This window comes from Heloderma suspectum, chromosome 5 (assembly GCF_057233095.1).
Source record: "Heloderma suspectum isolate Gila_16-S chromosome 5, 16-S_ref, whole genome shotgun sequence".
In the NCBI taxonomy this organism is placed as follows: domain Eukaryota; kingdom Metazoa; phylum Chordata; class Lepidosauria; order Squamata; family Helodermatidae; genus Heloderma; species Heloderma suspectum.
In genome coordinates, this window is record NC_139462.1 from 205178310 (window position 1) to 205198118 (window position 19809).

General features: G+C 43.3%; 1 protein-coding gene across 10 annotated transcripts in view; it reads left to right on the plus strand.

Annotated features, from left to right (window-relative positions):
- Window positions 1-19809, plus strand: part of WAC (WW domain containing adaptor with coiled-coil) — an 86868-nt gene that overhangs the window by 31951 nt on the left and 35108 nt on the right. For all 10 annotated transcript variants that reach the window (XM_084859147.1, XM_084859146.1, XM_084859145.1 and 7 more), the window contains 6 exons: window positions 1956-2062; window positions 4963-5078; window positions 5291-5403; window positions 6818-7135; window positions 15589-15834; window positions 17493-17615. In XM_084859147.1, coding sequence (XP_084715273.1) covers window positions 1956-2062; window positions 4963-5078; window positions 5291-5403; window positions 6818-7135; window positions 15589-15834; window positions 17493-17615 — 1023 coding nt within the window. The remainder of the gene's footprint in view (window positions 1-1955; window positions 2063-4962; window positions 5079-5290; window positions 5404-6817; window positions 7136-15588; window positions 15835-17492; window positions 17616-19809) is intronic.

Sequence of the window (19809 nt, forward strand, 5' to 3'; positions counted from 1 at the left end):
GTGAAGACCTTTATACAACTTCTGTATCAAACAAAAAGTGAGTGAAAGTAGATACATAATCAGTGAACAAACATGTGCTGAGCTGTACTGCTGTTTCAAGGATATATTTCTTATGCTTTAATAAGATCTTTTTCCAATTTCCCAGATTTCCAATTTTTACTTCTCTGGCTAAGGGTGGGGGAGCTTTTTGCCCTGTTCCCTGGCCCCTATTTCTACATACGTACCAAACTTTGGCTTTTCAAGTCAAGGGCAAATACACATTTGATACAGTTGTGGTTCAGTGAGTGAGTGATACCCAAGCATCTTTATAGGCTAGTAAATTAAGCATGAATTTTGCTAGCATAGCTACAGGTTCCTGGGAAATCTACATGAAGAGGGAGATGCTTGAATTCTCACAGCCCAACATTGTTTTGTTATTTTTTTATTGTTCAGTTGATTATGTAAATTTGTTATTAGTATTGTACTCTGCCTAGAGTGGCTGGGTAGCCAGCCAGATGGGCAGCTAATAAATAAAATAAGTATAATAAATAAACATTGTGAGATGTGTGTGTGTGTGTGTGTGCGCGCGCGCGTGCTTTGATTGAGGTGTTTTGGTATACTGGCCTTTACCGTGAAGTAAACTTAATATCCAGTAGGTTTGATCCAAATTTAGGTTTGTACAACTGGGCTGGTAAAAGCAGACTTCCAAGCCCCTTCCCCATGGCAGCCCCTTCAGCACCTTGAAAATACTAAATGGAAGCTCAGGCAACCCTGATGAATTGTGCAATGTGGGGGAAAAGCTGTGGTGCAGAGGGAAAGGGGAATCCCTGAAAATCAGGTTGAGGCACTGTCTGTGAGTGGAAAGCAGATCCAGGATTCAACCCTATGTTTTGACCCCTAGATGTTATAATGTTTTAATTTTAGATTTTTCTAGTGACTAGAGTGTGTTAACCTACAGACATACCAAATTTGAGCTTTCTGAATGGTATAGAAATAGCTTAACCATTTTGAAGTAGACTTAGTATTTCCCCATTTTGAGAGACATGTACAAATGTGTCCCTTCTTGAGTTGCCTGATAATTAGGGCTTCTTGAACATGTAGCTCAGCTTCCAAGGTTTTGTAGAATTACCATAATTGTTTTAGGATATATATGATTGTTTGTAGAATTACTATCATTATTTTAGGACTTCTCCCATTTTGAGAGAGGGAAATATACTTTTCCTATTTTCACTTTTTTATAGTAATTGAGGTTCCTTGGACTATGAATATACCACACTGTGGTATATACAGCAGTGCAAATAGCCTGTTTTGGAATCCCCTGAAATAAGTAACCTCATGTGAAGCATTAGTGACTTGCAGTGCAAATCTTATGCATGTCTACTCAGAAGTAAGTCCTATTGAGTTCAGTGGGACTTATTCCCAGGTAAGTGTATAGAATTGCAGCCTTAAGTGGATTTTAAATAATTCAATCCAGATTTATATTGAGTAATAATTTCTTGCTTGCATTTGTCATTGAAGTTTGCAGTTTATATTAGGGACTGTACTTTTCACTGTGTATATATCAACTTCACAAACTAATCATACTTCCCTTGAAAGTTACTCATGGTTGTGTTAGTTCAGTGAAGAAAATTTGTGCAGAACCAGTAGAGATCAGGATTATGGTTATGGGCTAAATCGAACAATGTGTGAGCAGACTTCTGTCCGCACAACGAGACTTTCCTGTCCTCTCCTCTACCTGCAGTCCCCTAAATATTCTCAAAATCTACTCTGGAGAAGTCCCCCAACCCTTGGAGCAGATTTCAGGGGGAGGTGCAGGGAGAAGGGAAATCTGTTCTGCCAGTGGTTTGCCTTCCCCTGGTGAAATGGCAGAGCTGAATCTAAGCCTATATGTTTGCCTGTAATTTGCTTCGAAATAGATTAAAGATGTTTAATTTGTACATGAAAATTAATACATATTTTTTTATTGTATTTTCTAGGGACCAGTTACTCTCCACAAGAAAATTCTCATAACCACAGTGCTCTTCATAGCTCAAATTCACACTCTTCTAATCCTAGCAATAATCCAAGCAAAACTTCTGATGCAGTAAGTATTGATGGTGAATTTACCCAACTTCCCTTTGCCCAACTATATTAACGCATAGACAGTGTTTTCCCTTTTCCAGAAACCAGAGGTTGAAATTCTGGGTAATTTGACTTAATAGAAATCAATAGAGCACAAATGTTCATATTGTGTTCTGGGGAATTTCTGTTCAAAGTAAACTTAGAAGTTCAAAACACACTATGCGAGTGATACATTGCAGGAAGTTGCTGTCTTCCATATTGTTTTGAACTTATTATTGGAGATTTGGGGGAACTTGGTAATTTTAGCAGAGTGTGATATGGTGGGAGGTTCAACCTGTGGAGAATAGAATATGCCTAAGAACACTAAGGGAAGAATAGATAGTTGTGCAGTTTCAAATAATTATGGCCACTGCAGGAATAACATCAACATGGGTTTGGGATACATGCCCCCCTTCTGTCCCTTAGTTTGTTTGATTTGAATGTTTAACTCGGATTGAAACAAACTTGGGGACAATCCCAGATTCTTTTTCAGAACCTTGATTCAGTCCAGTTCGGAAGAAGAGTTTGGATTGTCCCCAGGTTCATTTGAACTAGGGTTAAAGATTATCAGAATTAAAACTGAGTAGATGGTGTTGGGTTGTGGCATCAGTGGTGGCATCTCAGCTAGCATTGTGGTCCAGATATGTCAAAAAATATGAGTACTCATATTACGAAATAGAAGCTGCTCAGTTTATAACCTTCTCAGTGTTCAATTTCATGTTAGTAATATGATACATGTTCATTTGCATGTTAACTTGAACACTGCTATTGATGCAGTGTCTGTTGAGGTGTCCGGTGCATTGTCTTATCCTATTTTGTGGGATCAGATTTTGGAGCCTGAGGCTGTGGACAAGATGTTTGCATCTGTACAACCCATCACATGCTCTCTCGACCCTTGCCCATCATGGCTTATTTGAGCTAGCCACAGGGGGCTGACCAGATGGATCAGGGGAGTGGTGAACTCATCATTGTGTGATGGTGTGGTCCCCACAGCCTTGAAGGAGGCAGTGGTAGGACCACGCTTGAAAAAACCCTCCCTTAATACAGAGATCTGTGCTATAATCTGGTCACAAACACCCCATTCCTGAGTAAGGTGCTCAAGAGAGTGGTGGTGTCTCAGCTGCAGGTGCTCTTGAATGAAACTGATTGTCTGGATCCATTCTAGTCTGGATTCAGGCCTAGTTTGGGGACAGAATCAGCCTTTGTCCCCCTGATAGATGACCTTTTTCTGGAGATGGACAGAGGGTACGGCCCTATTACTTCTTCTTGATCTCTCAGTGGCTTTTGATACTGTTGACCATGGTATCCTCCTGGATTGCCTCTGTGAGTTGGGAGTTGGAGGCACTGTTCTACAGTGGTTCCACTCATGCTTGTGGGGTCCGTTGCAGAGAATAGCATTGGGTGACTGCGCCTCAGTCCCACAGCAGCTGAACTGTGGGGTGCCACAGGGCACCATCCTGTCCCCAGTGTTACTTAATATCTGTATGAAGCAGTCATGAGGAGATTTGGGTCAAGGTGTTACCAGTGTGCTGATGACGCCCAGCTCTATTTCTCTGTGACATCTGAATCAGGAGAGGCTGTGAATGTTCTGAATTGGTGCCTGGATGCAGTTATGTTTTGGATGTGCACCAATAAACTGAAGCTGAATCCTGGTAAGACAGAGACCATATGGGTTGGCAGTTCCCAGTCTGGCTGTTGGGCTGTTTGCCTGTTCTGGATGGGGTTGTACTCCCTCTGAAGGAGCAGGTCTGTAGTTTGGGGGTAATTCTTGATCCAGCTTTGTCACTTTGTCACCAGGTGACCTCGGTGGCCTGGAGCACCCATTACCAACTTTGGTTGATGCGCCAACTACGCCCATTCCTGGATAGGGATAGCCTAGCCACGGTGCTCTGTGCACCAGTAACCTCACAATTAGACTACTGCAATGTGCTGTATGTGGGACTGACCTTGTGTGTGGTTCAGAAGCTGCAGCTAGTGCAGAATGCAGGACCTAGGGTGCTCACTGGGACACCCAGCTGTGCTCACATAACATCTGTGTTAAAAGAACTACACTGGCTGCCTATTAGTTACCGACCCACATACAAGGTTATTTATTGTCATACAAAGCCCTAACCAACTTGGGACCAGGGTATCTAGCAGACCTTTTCCCTTATACATACCCAGGTGACCTTTAAGATCATTGGAGGAGGCCTTGCTGGTTATTCCAAAATTAATGGAATGTTGCCACACAATCTCCCGACGGAGGGCCTTCTCGGTAGTGGCACCCACCCTTTGGAACTCCCTCATGCAGTTCAGGAGGCAGAAAATGTGGCATCTTTCAAACATGTTGAAAGATGAGTTGAGCAGAAACGGAAGCAGGCTCGTCTAAGATCAGTTGCTCCTGAGGAAGAGACCTAGTCTCAACGTGTAGAGCCTTTTACAGATTTGCATAATAAATACTTTTTATAGTCCATGAGTATTTTAGAGATCTGCACAATAAATAAATTACTATTACAGTCCATACTCAGTGGTGCTTCTGCTTTTGCCCCTTTTTGACGTTTTATCTTTCAGACACCTGAACACACACCTGTTCACCCAGGCTTTCCCTGGGCTGTAACTAAATCATTCTGCTCCGTCTTACAGCTCCTTGTATTGCTTTTATTGTAACTGGAACTGTTTTTAATGTTGACTTTTTAATACTGTATTTTAAATGTGATTTTAATATTTATACGCAAACCACTTAGGAATTTTGTTTTATTTAGTGGTAAATAAATACATAAAATTGTGCTCTACTGAATTTCTCCTGAAAATAGTATTTTCAGTGAAATACGTTAAAGTCCAAAATTGGGAAGATGTTATTTGTATAATGTATTGAGTTGATTCAATCCTTGTTTTTTTCCCAAGTCCTATGATTCTGCAGATGACTGGTCGGAGCACATTAGTTCTTCAGGCAAAAAATACTACTATAATTGCCGAACAGAAGTCTCACAGTGGGAAAAACCAAAAGAATGGCTTGAAAGGTAAGCACTCAATATGATAGGTGTAATGCAGTCTTTCCCAACCTGGTGTCCTCCAGATGTTCTGGATGTCTATTCCTATCAGCCCTAACTGGCATGGCCATTGGTTGGGGATATTGGGGTTAGTAGTTCAAAACATCTGGAGGGCACCACATTGGTGTAATGTTGTATGGTGCATTGGATACAATTTTAACTGTTTGTTTTTTTCACATTAGAGAGCAGAGACAAAAAGAAGCAAGCAAAATGTCTGTCAACAGTTTTCCAAAAGACAGAGATTACAGAAGAGAGGTGATGCAGGCGACTGCTGCTAGTGGTTTTGCTAGTGGAAGTATGTATGTTTTAATACAATGAAATCTGTGTTCCCTTGTCATTTTCAGTGTTTTTTCATGTTGAACAAATTTTACAAATGTCAGGCTTTATTTGTATCTATTTTTGATTACTGATCCTCGGTGTACTCATGTCTAATACTTATATAGATATTGAAATAGTTCTTGTGATTTATTTAACTAGTATGGATTGCATGACATCTGGAATCTTCTGTTGTCCTTTTTAGTTTTTGCTTTTTGAATACCATCAAAGCCAGAGATCTTACACATGCAGCAGGTATTTTTCTTGGTTTGCCAAACAGCCCTTGCATAAAGCATCATAAGCTGCTTTTAAAACTTGCAAGTTTAAACAGCAGCATCAGATGTAATATAAGATTGCTTTCAGCAAAGTGAATAAATGCTGTCCAGGAAGTTTGAGTCTTCTAATTGGGTTGAGGCCCAAGCTCATGTTGAGTATTTAGCTTTATTTATTCATTTTAAGGAACTGCCAATCCAGGAAATACGATAGAATATTGCTTGTTGCATTTTTCAGGGTGGGGGTGGTTGTTCAGCACAATTGCAGTATTATGTGTATTAATGTATACAGAAGACTAAGGCTACATTCCTACACACACTTCCCTCAGATTAAGTCCCACTGAACTTCATCTGACTTAATTCCATGTAGATGTGCATAGTATAGCACTGGGAGGGAGCAATCCTATGGCCGCTAGTCAGCGGCTAGACAGCCATAGGATATGTGGGTTTCCAGGAACCAGCCTCGGAGCCCGTGCTCCAAAGTTGGAAAAGGAGCATGGTGCAGCCAGTATGGGGCGTTCCGGGGGGCGTTCTGGGGCGAGGAAGGCAGAAATGCCGGTACAACACATCCTATGTGTCGTCTGGCAGCCTCCTCCCCTGATCCGCCTTCCCAAAGCTAGACAGCTGAAATTGTGGAGGGAACAATTCCCTCTGTGCTTCTCCTGCCCTGCATTGGATAGGCAGTCACCTCTGAGTTCGGAAGCGGCTGCCTATCCCTATAGGATTGTGCCCTAAACCTTTTAAAAATCATTCCTCTGTGTGCATTTACTGCATTAGTAATCATTGTAGCAGTAACAGGGTACATTAAGTTTGAATACAAATAACGCTGAAGTTGAAGTACTTAATGTTGAGGTCTGTTATTGGATTCCTAACTGGGAGATGTCAATAAATGTGCCATCTTGCACTGAAACCTGTGGTATTTGCCAGGAAAATTCATTTTGAAAGCATCACAACATTAAAGTACTTTAAAAGTAATAATTAAAAAGTGTCATTATTTATAATTGGAGCTAGAGTAGAAAACATCTAGTAAATACAAATGTTGGCTGTTTACTTGATCAGTATTAGTGCTCTAACATGATATTTTCTGTTTCTCATTGCAACATTGTGAATTATAAACAAAAGTGGAAGAGAAGCATTCCAGTGATGCCGCTAATATGCTCCCACAGAATATTTTGTCTCAAACAAGCAGACACAATGACAGAGACTACAGACTGCCAAGAACAGAGACTCACAGTAGTTCCACCCCAGTACAACATCCCATCAAAGCAGTGGTTCACCCTTCTTCTACCCCAAGTTCTGTTCCTCCTAGTCCATTTTCTCTACAGTCTGATCACCAGCCAAAGAAATCGTTCGATGCAAATGGAGCATCTTCCTTATCAAAACTGCCTACACCCACCTCTTCCATCCCTTCACAGAAGACAGAGAGAAAAAGTTTGTCAGGTAAAGAACATGTTTACATTTGTTCTTTCATGTTGTTGGATCTGCTGACTAGAACATGTAACTTTTAGAACAAAAGCCTGCCCCATCTAGAATCCTGAAGGACTATATCAGGGGTGGGTAACCTGTGGCTCTCCAGATGATGAAGAGCCACAACTTCCTGAACATTGGCTATTCTGGCTGGGGTGATGGGAGTTGGAGTCCAACATCTGGAGGACTACAGGTTACCCACTCCTGGTCTGTATTAACCATGCATTTAATGCAAGTTCAAAATGTAGATGTTCAGCTTTCTTCGTCGTTATCCAGAGATTTGGTGAGTGGAAAGGTACTTTCGTGTGTGCAAGACAGCCCTGCTGAATTCTCCTGATTTCCCCTTCCTGATACCGCCCCTCGTACCCATTGCAAGCTTTGTAGGCTTTTGTCTGCCTCTTTTCATTGGTTTTCATTGTTTTTAATTTGATTTTGTTAGCCATTTTGAGGCACATGCAAAAGGCAAGATATAAATCCATGAAATATAAAATAAAAATAATAATGTGGTGATTGCCACTGTCTAAAGTTACGGTTCAGCCAAAATAGGATAGCATAGAGCCCACATATTTGGATATTATACCTCTGGCACATGTTAGTGACAGACAATAGGAGATGGCTGTCTCCCAGGTTATATTTCTTCTGAGGAATTGCAGAATGTTAAACAAGCAAAGTAAGTCGTATTGTGTTGGTTCATTTAAGTTTTTGGTTCTTCCATTTTTAATACCTTCCATTTTAATACACTGGCTGAATGTAATTAGCAACTCTGTCTCTAGCGCAGAGGTAGGCAAATGTTTTGGGCCCATAGGCACACATGGCAGTTTGAGAAACTGTCATGGGCACCACCACAAACAGGACACGACTTAACGACTGAACAACAACGATGTCAATAGCTTCTATTTTCAACTTTTATTTTTCTTACTTTCCAACTAGCAAAAACTAAAAAAAAATAGGCACCTAGGGTGCAGCAGCTTACAGTTCAATATGTATCACTGCTTATAATTGTAATTACATAATGAAATTAAAGCATATTTACATCAAAACATATCAAAGTGCAACTTCATCTGCTAAGTCGGCCTTCCACAACCTGGTGCCCTTCAGATGCTTTGGACTTCAACTCCCATTAGCCCCAGCCAGCATGGGCAGTAGTCAAGAATGTTGGGAATTGTAGTGCAAAATATCTGGAGGGTGTCAGGTTGGGGAAGGCTGTGCCCCAAGCAATTATACATTTAATATTGTTCAGGTAATAAACAGCTTGGATTGGTGTTAGACATGCTTCAGTTTTTCCTTAATTTCAGTTCTCCTCTCCTTCCCCTTGAAATATTTATTTTTTCTACATGACTTCAATGTTTTTGGAAATTCTACATCTCAAGTTTCATCCCATAATCTACCTTAAATGGGAATGGCCATAATTCAGTTGTTGAGCGTATCCTTTGTGTGTAGAAGGTCCCGGATTCAATCCTAGGCATCTTCAGGTTGGGCTGGGGAAAGACCCTTGTCTTGAAACCCTGGATTGTCGCTGCCACTCAGTGTTGACAATACTGAACTAGATGGACCAATGGTATGTATGTATATTTCTATACCGCCCAATAGCCGAAGCTGTCTTGGCAGTTCACAAAAATTAAAACCACAAAGTGCAGCATAAAACAGTATAAAATATAAAAGCTTAAAACCACAAAAATGCATTCCAGTCAAAGCTGGTAAAAGGCACTCTGAACTGCCATGGCCTCTTGGACCTCCACCAGCAGCGATGCATCTAGGAGTACCCCCAGACTATGAACCTGGTCATTCAGAGGGAGTACAGCCCCATCCAGACTTACTCAGAAGCCATAGTTTCCCAGTTCTGTTGTAATGGGAAACTGCAGTTACTTGAAGACTTTATGGACAGCTGGAGAAGGAGAAGTAAGGTGGCTGTGTGTAACGGCATGAGGCTTATTGACATTGCAGCCAGCAATGTGGGTTTTCCAGAAAATTTTCCAGTGCGAACTACGTTAATTTGCATAGGGTCATTTGCTTAGGGAAAAAGTCAGTTTACACGGGAAAACATTCTGATGCCCTAGAGCAAGGATGGCCAATGTCTGGCTCGCCAGGTGTTTTGTCCTACAAATCCCCTCACCCCTCATCATTGGCTATGCTGGCTAGAGCTGATGGGAGCTGTAGGCCAAACCATCTGGAGGGCCACAAGTAGGGGTGGGTAGCCTGCCTGATAGGCGGGAGTGAGAGGGCATGTGTTCACCTGATGGAGGCAGTGGGGGGAGTGTTGGGGGCCAGAACATACCGAGGCTGGGCGGCTGGCGCTGGCGGAGCTCTAGGGGCAGGCCATGCCAGGTAAGGGGAACAAGGGAGAGATGTGTAGTATCTGTCCCCTGCTCCGGGCCTGTCCAGAGCCAAAGGATGGCTGGGGGAGGCGTGACTCCATCTTCTGGCCTTCATTTGCTGCTCTGCAATGCCAGGTCTGTTACCCAGAAAACCTCCCTCATCCATGACATGATCCTGGACGAGGGTGCAGACCTGGCATGTATTACGGAGACCTGGCTAGCTGAGGCTGCTGCTCCAACTCTTGCGACCTTGTGTCCAGCTGGATTTTCGCATGCACAGCAGCTGAGGGCTGGGGATCGGGGAGGGGGAGTGGCTGTTATCTACCGAGAGTCCTTGGTCTTCACCAGACCCCCTCTCCGGGAGACCAAGGTTGCTGAGTACATGTACTGGAGGTTGGGCCCGAAGGGCAGTCTGGGGATTCTGTTCGTGTACCGTCCACCCTGCTGCACGACTGACTCCCTGGCCGAGGTACTTGAGGTGGTCTCGGATGCGCGTGTACAGTCCCCTAACTTATTGGTGTTGGAGGACTTCAATGTACATTCGGAGGCCTTCCTCACAGGAGCACCTCGGGACTTCATGGAGACCATGGCTTCCTGGGAGCTGCACCATATTCTGATTGGGCCCACCCATGTAGCCGGTCATGCACTAGACCTTGTGTTTGTTTCTGGAGAAGCGGGGAGTGATCCGGAAGTCGGGGGTATATCCACCACCCCCTTGTCATGGTCAGATCACTATCTGGTGACGTTAGACCTCTTGGTTCCACAACCCCTCTGCAGGGATGGAGGACCCATTAAAATGGTCCGCCCCAGGCGTCCTATGGATCCGAATGGATTCCTGAACGCGTTTGGAAATTCTCTGGAGCACGCCAACAGCCACTCGGTCGAGACCCTGGTGGGTGGCTGGAATGCGCAATCACTGGGGCATTAGATCGGGTGGCTCCGAAGCGCCCTCTCCCCCTGAACAGGGCTCGGACTGCACCATGGTTCAATCCGCAGTTACGAGCTCTGAAACAGGGAGTGAGATGGCTAGAGCGCTGGTGGTGGAAGTCTCGCTTCAAAAACAATCAGACACGGGCTAGAGCTGTATCTTCAGCCTATCACGTGGCGGTGAAGGCGTCTGCAGAGTGCTGTCCCAGGAGGCTGTTCTAAGTGGTCCGGAGCCTGGTCGGTCCTGTGGCTCCGGAACCACTGGAGCATTCTAAGACCTCCTGTGAGGCCTTGGCAAGGCACTTTGCAGATAAAATTGATTGGATAGGGAGTGTTACTCCATGCGCTGTGGATACAGTTAGTGAGCAAGAGGCGGCCTGTGGCATACTGGTTTTGTGGGATCGGTTCCAGCTTCTTCCTTCTGATGAAGTGGACAAGGTGTTTTCATCTGTAAGGCCGACCACCTGCTTACTTGATCCTTGCCCATCTTGGCTCATTATGGGCTGCAGAGAGAGACTGGGTGAGGGGATCAGGGCGGTGGTGAACGCCTCCCTTGAGGAGGGGGTGATGCCATCAGCCCTCAAGGAGGCAGTGATAAGACCGCTCTTAAAGAAGCCCTCCTTGGATCCCCAAGTTCTGAACAACTTTTGCCCAGTCTCAAATCTGCCATTTTTGGGCAAGGTGATTGAGCGGGTGGTGGTGATGCAGTTGAAGGCACACTTGGAAGAAACCGATTATCTAGACCCATTTCAGTTGGGCTTCAGGCTTGGGCATGGGACAGAAACGGCCTTGGTCGCCTTGGTAGATGATATGAGGAGGGCTCTGGATAGGGGTGAATGCTCCTTCCTTGTTCTCCTCGACTTCTCAGCGGCTTTTGATACCTTTGACCACGGTATCCTCCTGGACCGCCTGGAGGGGTTGGGCATTGGAGACACCGTATTGCGGTGGTTCCGGTCCTTCCTCTCCAGCAGGTACCAGAGGGTAGCACTGGGAGAGGAGGTTTCGGACCCGTGGCCACTCACTTGTGGGGTGCCACAGGGTTCCATCCTCTCCCTGATGCTATTTAATATCTATGTGAAGCCGCTGGGGGGTATCATCAGGAGGTTTGGGGTGCGGTGTCATCAGTATGCGAATGACATGCAGCTCTACCTCTCATTCAGTACTTTTCCAGCTGCACTGGCTGCAGTCCATTTCCGGGCCCGATTCAAAGTGCTGGTGTTAACATTCAAAGCCCTTAACGGCTTGGGGCCAGGTTACCTGAAGGATCGCCTCCTCCCGTATGTGCCTGTCCGGACCTTAAGATCATCATCAGCGGCCCTTCTCCGTGAGCCCCTGCCAAAGGAAGTGAGGCGGGTGGCTACTAGGAGGAGGGCTTTTTCTGCTGTGGCACCCCGGCTCTGGAATGAGCTCCCTAATGAGGTTCGCCTGGCGCCTACATTGTATTCCTTTCGGCGCCAGGTGAAGACCTTTTTATTTTCCCAGGCATTTTAGCATTTTAGCTTTCTAAATTTTTATCTTTGCTGTTTTAAACCTGTATTTTAAACTCCTGCACTGCTGCTAGGTTTTATTGTGGTTGTATTGTTATATTGTGGTTTTAATGTTCTATATATTTTCAATTGTTTTATTGTGTGTTGCTTGGATTTAATTTTTGTGAACCGCCCAGAGAGCTTCGAGTATTGGGCAGTATAGAAATGAAATGAATGAATGAATGAATGAATGAATAAATAAAATTCAAATCTTCACCAAGGTTGGCCGTAGAATCCCTGTCCAAATGTCTGGAGACGGTGAGTGGCTGGATGGGGAGGAATAAGCTGAAGCTGAACCCTGACAAGACCGAGGTACTTTTGGTGGGAGACAAGAGGAGGCTGGGGGATGTTGACCTGGTGTTGAATGGGGTACGGCTACCCTTGAAAGACCAGGTCTGCAGCCTGGGGGTCATTTTGGACTCCCAGCTGTTCATGGAGGCTCAGGTGCCAGCTGTGAGCCGGACAGCGCTGTATCAACTCCATCTGATACGGCGGCTGCGCCCCTTCCTTCCTCATCGTCTGCTCCCATGGGTAGTACATGCCCTGGTCTCCTCTCGTTTAGACTACTGTAATGCGCTCTACGTGGGGTTACCCTTGAAGACAGTTCGGAAGCTGCAGCTGGTACAGAATGTGGCGGCTCGCCTGATTAAAGGCAGCTGCTGGTGAGATCATATCACTCCAGTGCTGAAGGAGTTGCACTGGTTACCAGTTGTTTTCCAGGCCAAATTCAAGGTGTTGGTTTTGACCATTAAAACCCTATATGGTTCCGGCCCAGCCTATCTTAAGGAGCACCTCCAGCAACACTAGATAGGCCGCTTAACAAGATCAGCCTCAGATGGCCTTCTCTCTGTCCCATCAGCCAGGACAGCTAGACTGGTGGGAATAAGGGAGAGGGCCTTTTCTGTGGTGTCCCCCATTCTGTGGAACTCTCTCCCTAGGGAACTCCATCATGCCCCCTCTTTAATGAGCTTCCGCCGTGCATTAAAAACGTGGTTGTTCAGGCAGGCATTTGAGGTGGGTTAGGGTATTTTAGAAAATGTTTTTATTGTAGAATTTTATTGTTTTAAACTATTTTATTATATGCTGTACATCGCCCAGAGTGGCTGGGTGACCAGCCAGATGGGCGATTAATAAATTAAATAAATAAATAAATAAATAATTGGTTGCCACTGCTCTAGAGAGATCTAATTTAGCATGTTTATTTTACTTCTCTTTAGTAAGCAACTAAACTTGTATTTGGTAAACAACAAAGCTAAAAAAAGTACCCCATGTTAATTTTTTGTCCCAGTACACCACAAATATTTGACCTGAAATGAACACAAGTAATTGACCATGGCAGTTACTGCCTATGACTCCGTTTTGATTTCTGCAGGAACCAGGGAGTATCCCCTCCATGTGACCTAACTGGCTGCTTTGCTAATTTGCTTTGTGTGTTAACTTTTTCTTTTTAATTTGGTAATTATAGGCTGAGCCTGCTGTTCCAGGGTAAAAGCCAAAGAAAACTATTCAGTGAATTTTTTATATATATAGAAACCTTACTGAACGTTGTTATTGTTAACTAATTTGTTTTTGTAATTAACATAAGTATTGGCCCTTTCTCTTTTCATTCCAATAAAGCTAATACTTTAAAAATGCTTGCATATTTATCCAATATTTAATTGCTTAGTTGATTAAAAGCCTTTTTGACCAGGCAAATCCCACTTTGAGGTACACCTGAGTCCCCATTTTGAGGGAGAGATGTGCTTAGACTATATGTATCCCAAACTTTAAATTTCTAGGTAGTGTAGAAGTACCTTCATAATTAAATTGCATTTAAAGGAATGAAATGCTGAACATTGCAGTTACCCATTTGTATAGAAATTAGATTTCCAAAGACTACTTTGAGACACCAGTAGTGGATGGTCACCTTGCAGAAAAAATTCAGACACTCCATTGCCAGTATTGTGGCAAATTTGATATTGGAAATTTTAAAATTAAAAAACAGGTTAAACCATCTGCTGGAAAACCTATTTGATCTGTTACTCTGATTAATTCCAGTGCCATTTTTTATCATACTCTGTAATACAGAAACCTTGAAGTCGATTGGCTGTTCAGTTTCTTTGGGCATGCTGAAAGAAAACGCAGTTTTCAGTTTGATATGTTTGCTATCCAAGTAACATTAAGGGGCTGTTCAAACAAAATTTTAAAATAAACATTTAAAAAAAGGAAATACTTGTTGCAAAACCAGTTGAGCATTACAGCTGAGTGAAACTAAGGGGTTCACAAGCTTTCAAGGCAACAGACAAAAGGATAAAATCCTAGAACATAAAGGAAAGTTTTATTTGTCCATCTAGAAGCGCTTCATGTATCCATTATAGGGATTTCATTTGCATATTCTGAAGGATCTGATGAAACCAACATCAGGAAACCTGAACGAATAAACTCTTGTTCTGAAGAGGGACTGCCCTTGGCAACGGTGCGAATGCTGTTGTCCTCTACTTGGTGATGCCATTTAAATTATGTATCCTTACAATAATGTACTAACCTGTATATTAAGATCCAATTATGAGACCTCGCAAGTGCCACTACCATCAAAATAAGGTAGACTTCTACAGTTAACTTGCTTGTAGAACTCAGTACCATCTAATAAATGCCAAATACTTTGTCCTTTTAGGAGGGTTATAAAGAATTTTTAAGGATAGGCTTTTGTTCTAAATTCAGGAGCTGTATCAGTTATTTTACGGTTTTAATGTTTTATTAAATATTATTTGTTGAATTCTAATACCTTGTTTTTACTCAGCACAGGGGTGGGGAATCTCTAGTCCGTGGAATGAATCTGGACCACTAGACGTCCTCTCACAGGCCCCGCCCCTCTCCTAGCACTAGAGAAAGGCAAGGACTGCTCTACCACTGGAAGAGGAAAGCCCACTCTTATGTCCCATCAGTGACTGGAAATAAAATTAGGGGATTCCTCTCCCAGTGAAGAGAGGGGATGCTTTCTCTACTATTGAGAGGGACTTCCCTTTTCTCCATGCAGAGAAAGGGCATGATGTAATTTCAGTGTGCCTTTCTCTGTACAGAGAAACTCCCCAATGATGAGATGGAACTTCAGAGGGAAATTTTGTGAGGGAGGCTCCCAGGGGATTAGCTGGAAAGCAGTCTGGCCCTGGGCTGGGGAAACAGTTCCCCACCCCTGCTGTAGCAGTATTTTATCCTGTTAACCACCGTAGGAATTGAAAGGTGGGTTGTAATGCAGTTTATCAAAACAATTTACTTATAAATAGGAAAAAGTAACCATTTCTTGGCCTCAAGCAGGGGTGCACAGCCTCAGGCCCTGGGCCCAAATCTGGCCCTTTTGGGCTTCCCATCTGATCCTCTGGGGTTCCTCAGATGGTCATGCTCCCTTCCCCTGGCCCCATCCCTTTCCCTTGACTACCAATTGTTTGATGGTTTCCCAGCTTTTGTGCAGATCTCCCCTCCCCCCCAATTCTAAAGGTTTAAATGCCTCTTGTAAGGCTTAGTTACTGGCAGTAAATGCTTTAAGCTAAAATATGCTGAAATTTTTGGCCCTAACCCTTTTCCTTTGGCCCCTGTCACTACTGGAATGTGGCCCCTGAGAGCTTCTGTGACATTTTCAGGCTGAAAATGGCAGCAACTTAAATATCTCTGTTCTTTTCAGAATCCGTGTCCATGGACAAGTCTCTGTCCCACTCATGCACAACTCCTTCCACATCGTCTGCTTCTGGGCTGAATCCAACTTCTGCACCAACTTCATCTGCTTCTGCAGTCCCTGTTTCACCTGTCTCCCAATCGCCAGTTCCTCCATTACTTCAGGACCCTAATCTCCTTCGACAGTTACTACCTGCTCTTCAAGCTACCTTGCAGTTTAACAATTCTAATGTAGATATATCCAAAATAAATGAAGGTAAGACTTTTTCTAGTGGCTTTCCACATACTTTTATTGAATAAAGCAGCTACCTATCTGGATATTCTACTTTTATTTGAAGGCAGTTTTTTTTAAAAAAAATGGAATCATATTAGTAAATCAGCACAAGACGTTTCTAAAAAAAGAGACAAATTTAAATGCCAGCTTAAACTAATTATTATATTCTGTACTCAGTTCCTAAGAAGGCAGTACATACTACCTTTGCAAACATGTGCCCAAACCAACATTTGCTAGGGTAACGTGAGATGGGGAAAGGAGATCTGCAGGTGAGAAGGAGCGAATGGAAATTGGGTACTTAACACTTTCTACACCTACTGATTCCTCTACAGAACCCATCTCTTCCTACTCTTTCTTCCCATTCTGGGTTACTACCAGCCTCAGACTGACAGGGGAAATGTGAATTAAAAACAGTCTGGTGGAGGGGCAAATTGAGCAGTGAAAGGATTAAAAACCGCTTGCTTTCCCCACTACAGATATCCTGCCCATGCATTAGTGTTACAAGCCAAACATAGAGTTGGGAACCCCTATGTTGCCTCATAATGTATAGGTCTGCCCTTTATCTTGGATGAAGCTAAGTCTAGCTATGTTAATTTGAGTTAGACATGATCCTTTTTACAGTTCCTCTGTACCATGTGCTGTTTCTATTTAGTATAATAGGAAGTTGGATCATCAAATAGAACTACTTGCATTTCAGACAATGAAAGTTGATTAAAATATTGACATTTCATTTCACAGAGTGTGTGTTACTCTGCAATTCTGTATTCACTTACATTGAAGTAAGTCCCATTGAACTTTGTGGGGCTTACTTCTGAGTAAATATGTGTCGGATTGCATTGATCCCATAGTACCAAATAAGAAGAGAGAGTCTTATGAGCTACTTCAATTTCGTGTTGACAACATGCATCTCCCTAAACTGAGGGGAAAATACAATGTGCAGTGCAATACTTTATGTGTCTACTCAGAAGTAAGCCTCATTGTGTTCAGTGCAGCTTCCTCCTAGGTAAATTACTATAGGATTCCAGCCTTAACCTGATTGAGTAGTCTGAACATCTAAAATGCGGTACATAAATCAGACTATTAAAATTTACTGTGAACACAATCTTGTCTCCTTTTGAATCCTCTCTACCTCCTTATGCACAGGAATTTCCTCTGTTATGGGATAACTCTACATACCTAATGACAACCATAAAGGACCTGTTGGATCAGGAACCTAGGTTATGGGAATAGCAAGTGCCCCACATTTTAATTAACTTTGCGAGCTTTAGGTTTAATGTGTTTATTTAGTTCTGGTCATCTCATGGCCAATATATTAATTTGAGGGATCTGTTTAAAAATAACTGTGTCATTGATGCTATTATGCACTCTGAAGGTGGCATAAGAGGGAGACAGAGCAAGGGCCTTCCATTGACCTGCTAGACCAACTACCATTTGGCTTCTTCCTGACCAGAAGCAATTAGTTATCCACTAAACTAAAGCTGGCATAAGAAGAAGATAAGAAGAAGCAATGAGATTTCTCTGTTGATCTGCTGAGTGGTTATATTTTGTAGTAGTGGTTGCTCTTGCTTTCAGAAAAAGATAGATATAAAATATATTCAGTTCAGGGAATGAGACTCTGATAATTTTAATTTGTATGTTAGTTCTTACAGCTGCTGTGACACAAGCTTCTCTGCAATCTATACTCCATAAAATTCTCACTGCTGGACCATCTGCTTTTAATATAACTTCCCTGATTTCTCAAGCAGCACAGCTTTCCACACAAGGTATTTTGGAAGCTTCTTGTTGCAATCTAGAATAACTTATTTAGGGTCCTATGGTTGTGGGGTTCTGGTATCTGGTGAATCTAAATGCTTCCAGACCAGTGTAGCATATAATTATTAGGCTAATCAGGTAAGGGATGAAGTTTGGTGTGACATTTTGTTTAATTACGTATTAATCCAGTAATTACCTTGCTGATTATTTAAAAGCCAACAAAATTATTGGTTCTAGATACATTCTGTTGGACTGATCTACATGTGTAAACACACTGTTTCTCTTAACCTATTTTATTGTTTCTATTCAGTGTCCAGAAGGGGAGTCCAAATATATTGCAATTTATTGCAAGCTTATAGTAACCTAGTTCAAGATTTGTGTGGTTTATCCTGAGTACCTAAAATAGGCTTTCTAGAGAACTCCTGCTATATACCACTGTAATTTGAACTCAGTGGAAACATTGGAAGTTCCATTAGTTCTGTTAAGAGCTTGTAACGATCATGAACAGAAAATTATTTTGACCAAAATTTGCTTTATTTTTGCATTTTTTGGTCTTCCGGGTCTATCAAGTAAAATGTTAAATGTAAGATGCCCTGTTTTGGGGCATCTTCAAGTTAAAATTAGAACTTATTAAAATGAGGGGTGTGTGTGTGTGTATGCTTGCATTTTCAGGCATAGATACATTTTTGGCTGCCATTAGAAATCTTCCTAGCCTCCAAATCAAGGCTTGTTCAGTGTGTGAAGAGGGAACTCCCACACTCATTGGCCTGGTTCCGACAATAATTCTTCTTTGTGGTCTCTGTGCATCACACATATGGGCTCTGTTTCTGCGCGAAGCCTTGATTCAGGAAACTTTTATAGCTGAGGAAATTTTGGCGGAAACCCCTCCCCCACCATCCCATCGCACACTCCAGAGGGTTCCCGCTCAATCCCTCAGTTCTTTGTTGACTGCCACTGTGGTAGTACTTGATTGAAGGGACTTCTTGTTTTGAATTTTGCTGAGGCGATTTCTCATCTTTTTCTTGCTTTCTCTTCCTTCTTCTTTTAGTTTTTTCTGCCTTTTACAGTTTATTTGTTTTTAGTTATACTTCCTTTTGGTCCTTTGCGATCCTTTGAGCAGCGCCTTCAGGCGTATGGCCATTAAGGCCCCTTTTCGGAAGTGCGTTCATTGTGTGGGAAAGCTTCCACCCACAGACAGTCACTCCTTGTGCCTTCTCTGTCTGGGTGAAGGTCATATCGTGGAGGCTTGTCACTTGCATGTTGTTTAGCAAGCAAGCGAGGAAGAACCATGCTGACAGACACAAGGCAATTCTAAGGGAGAAGGGGTTGAAGGCGGCAGATGCCCCCCCCCCAGTCTATTGTGTTGGGGTCTGATCGACTAGTGAGTGGGCCTTGAGGCACGTATAAGTGTCCTTGTAAAGACATGGTGGAGAAGGCGGTGATCTCGCCTTCTCAGTCAGCTCTGGCTCTAGCCATGGACCTTTTTGATCCTCCTACCCTCTGGTGCTCCTTGGCAGTTTCTCTTGCTAAGAAATTGTCAAAAAAGGCAAGGTCTTCTCATTCCTCTAAAGTGCAGAAGAGAAAGAAAAAGGGGAAAGAGTAAAAAAAGAAAAAGAAAAAAAAGATTGTCTCTCCGGTTAAAATGCCCGTCCGCCTGCTGTCTCCTCCTCTGATGCTAGATTCTCCAATTCCAGTGGTTCCCATTCCTTCAGTATCAGCCTCGGTACTGCTGCTGATAGCATCTATTTTGGAGGGGGAGATAAGAGACTGAACACCGGGATTGAGGGGATGTTGGGATGGCTCCAAGGCATGCGCATCATGGTGAATTGTCCCCACAGTCACTTTGCTCTGCCTATTCTCATAGGGTTAGAGAAGCACCGGGTTTTTGGAAAACATATAGGGAGAGGTCTTGTTCTCTCCATTCTGACTGGGAGCACAGCTTGGACTGGACTTTTTCCCCGGATCATTGCCCCGAGTGGGACAGTTGGAATTATTATCGACCTCATCCTTGTCCTTGTGGACATTATGTCTACCTGGGAGCTCATAGGCTTCTATGTCACGACCACCGATTACGGGGACCTTTACCGCATCCTCCTCCACCAGTTGTGAGGGCACCTCCTCCAGTGTTGCCGATGCCTGCTCCACGGTGTCTGTTGCCTCCTCTTCAGCAGCTGGTTCATGAGACTTCTGATAGGCAGAAAGTCG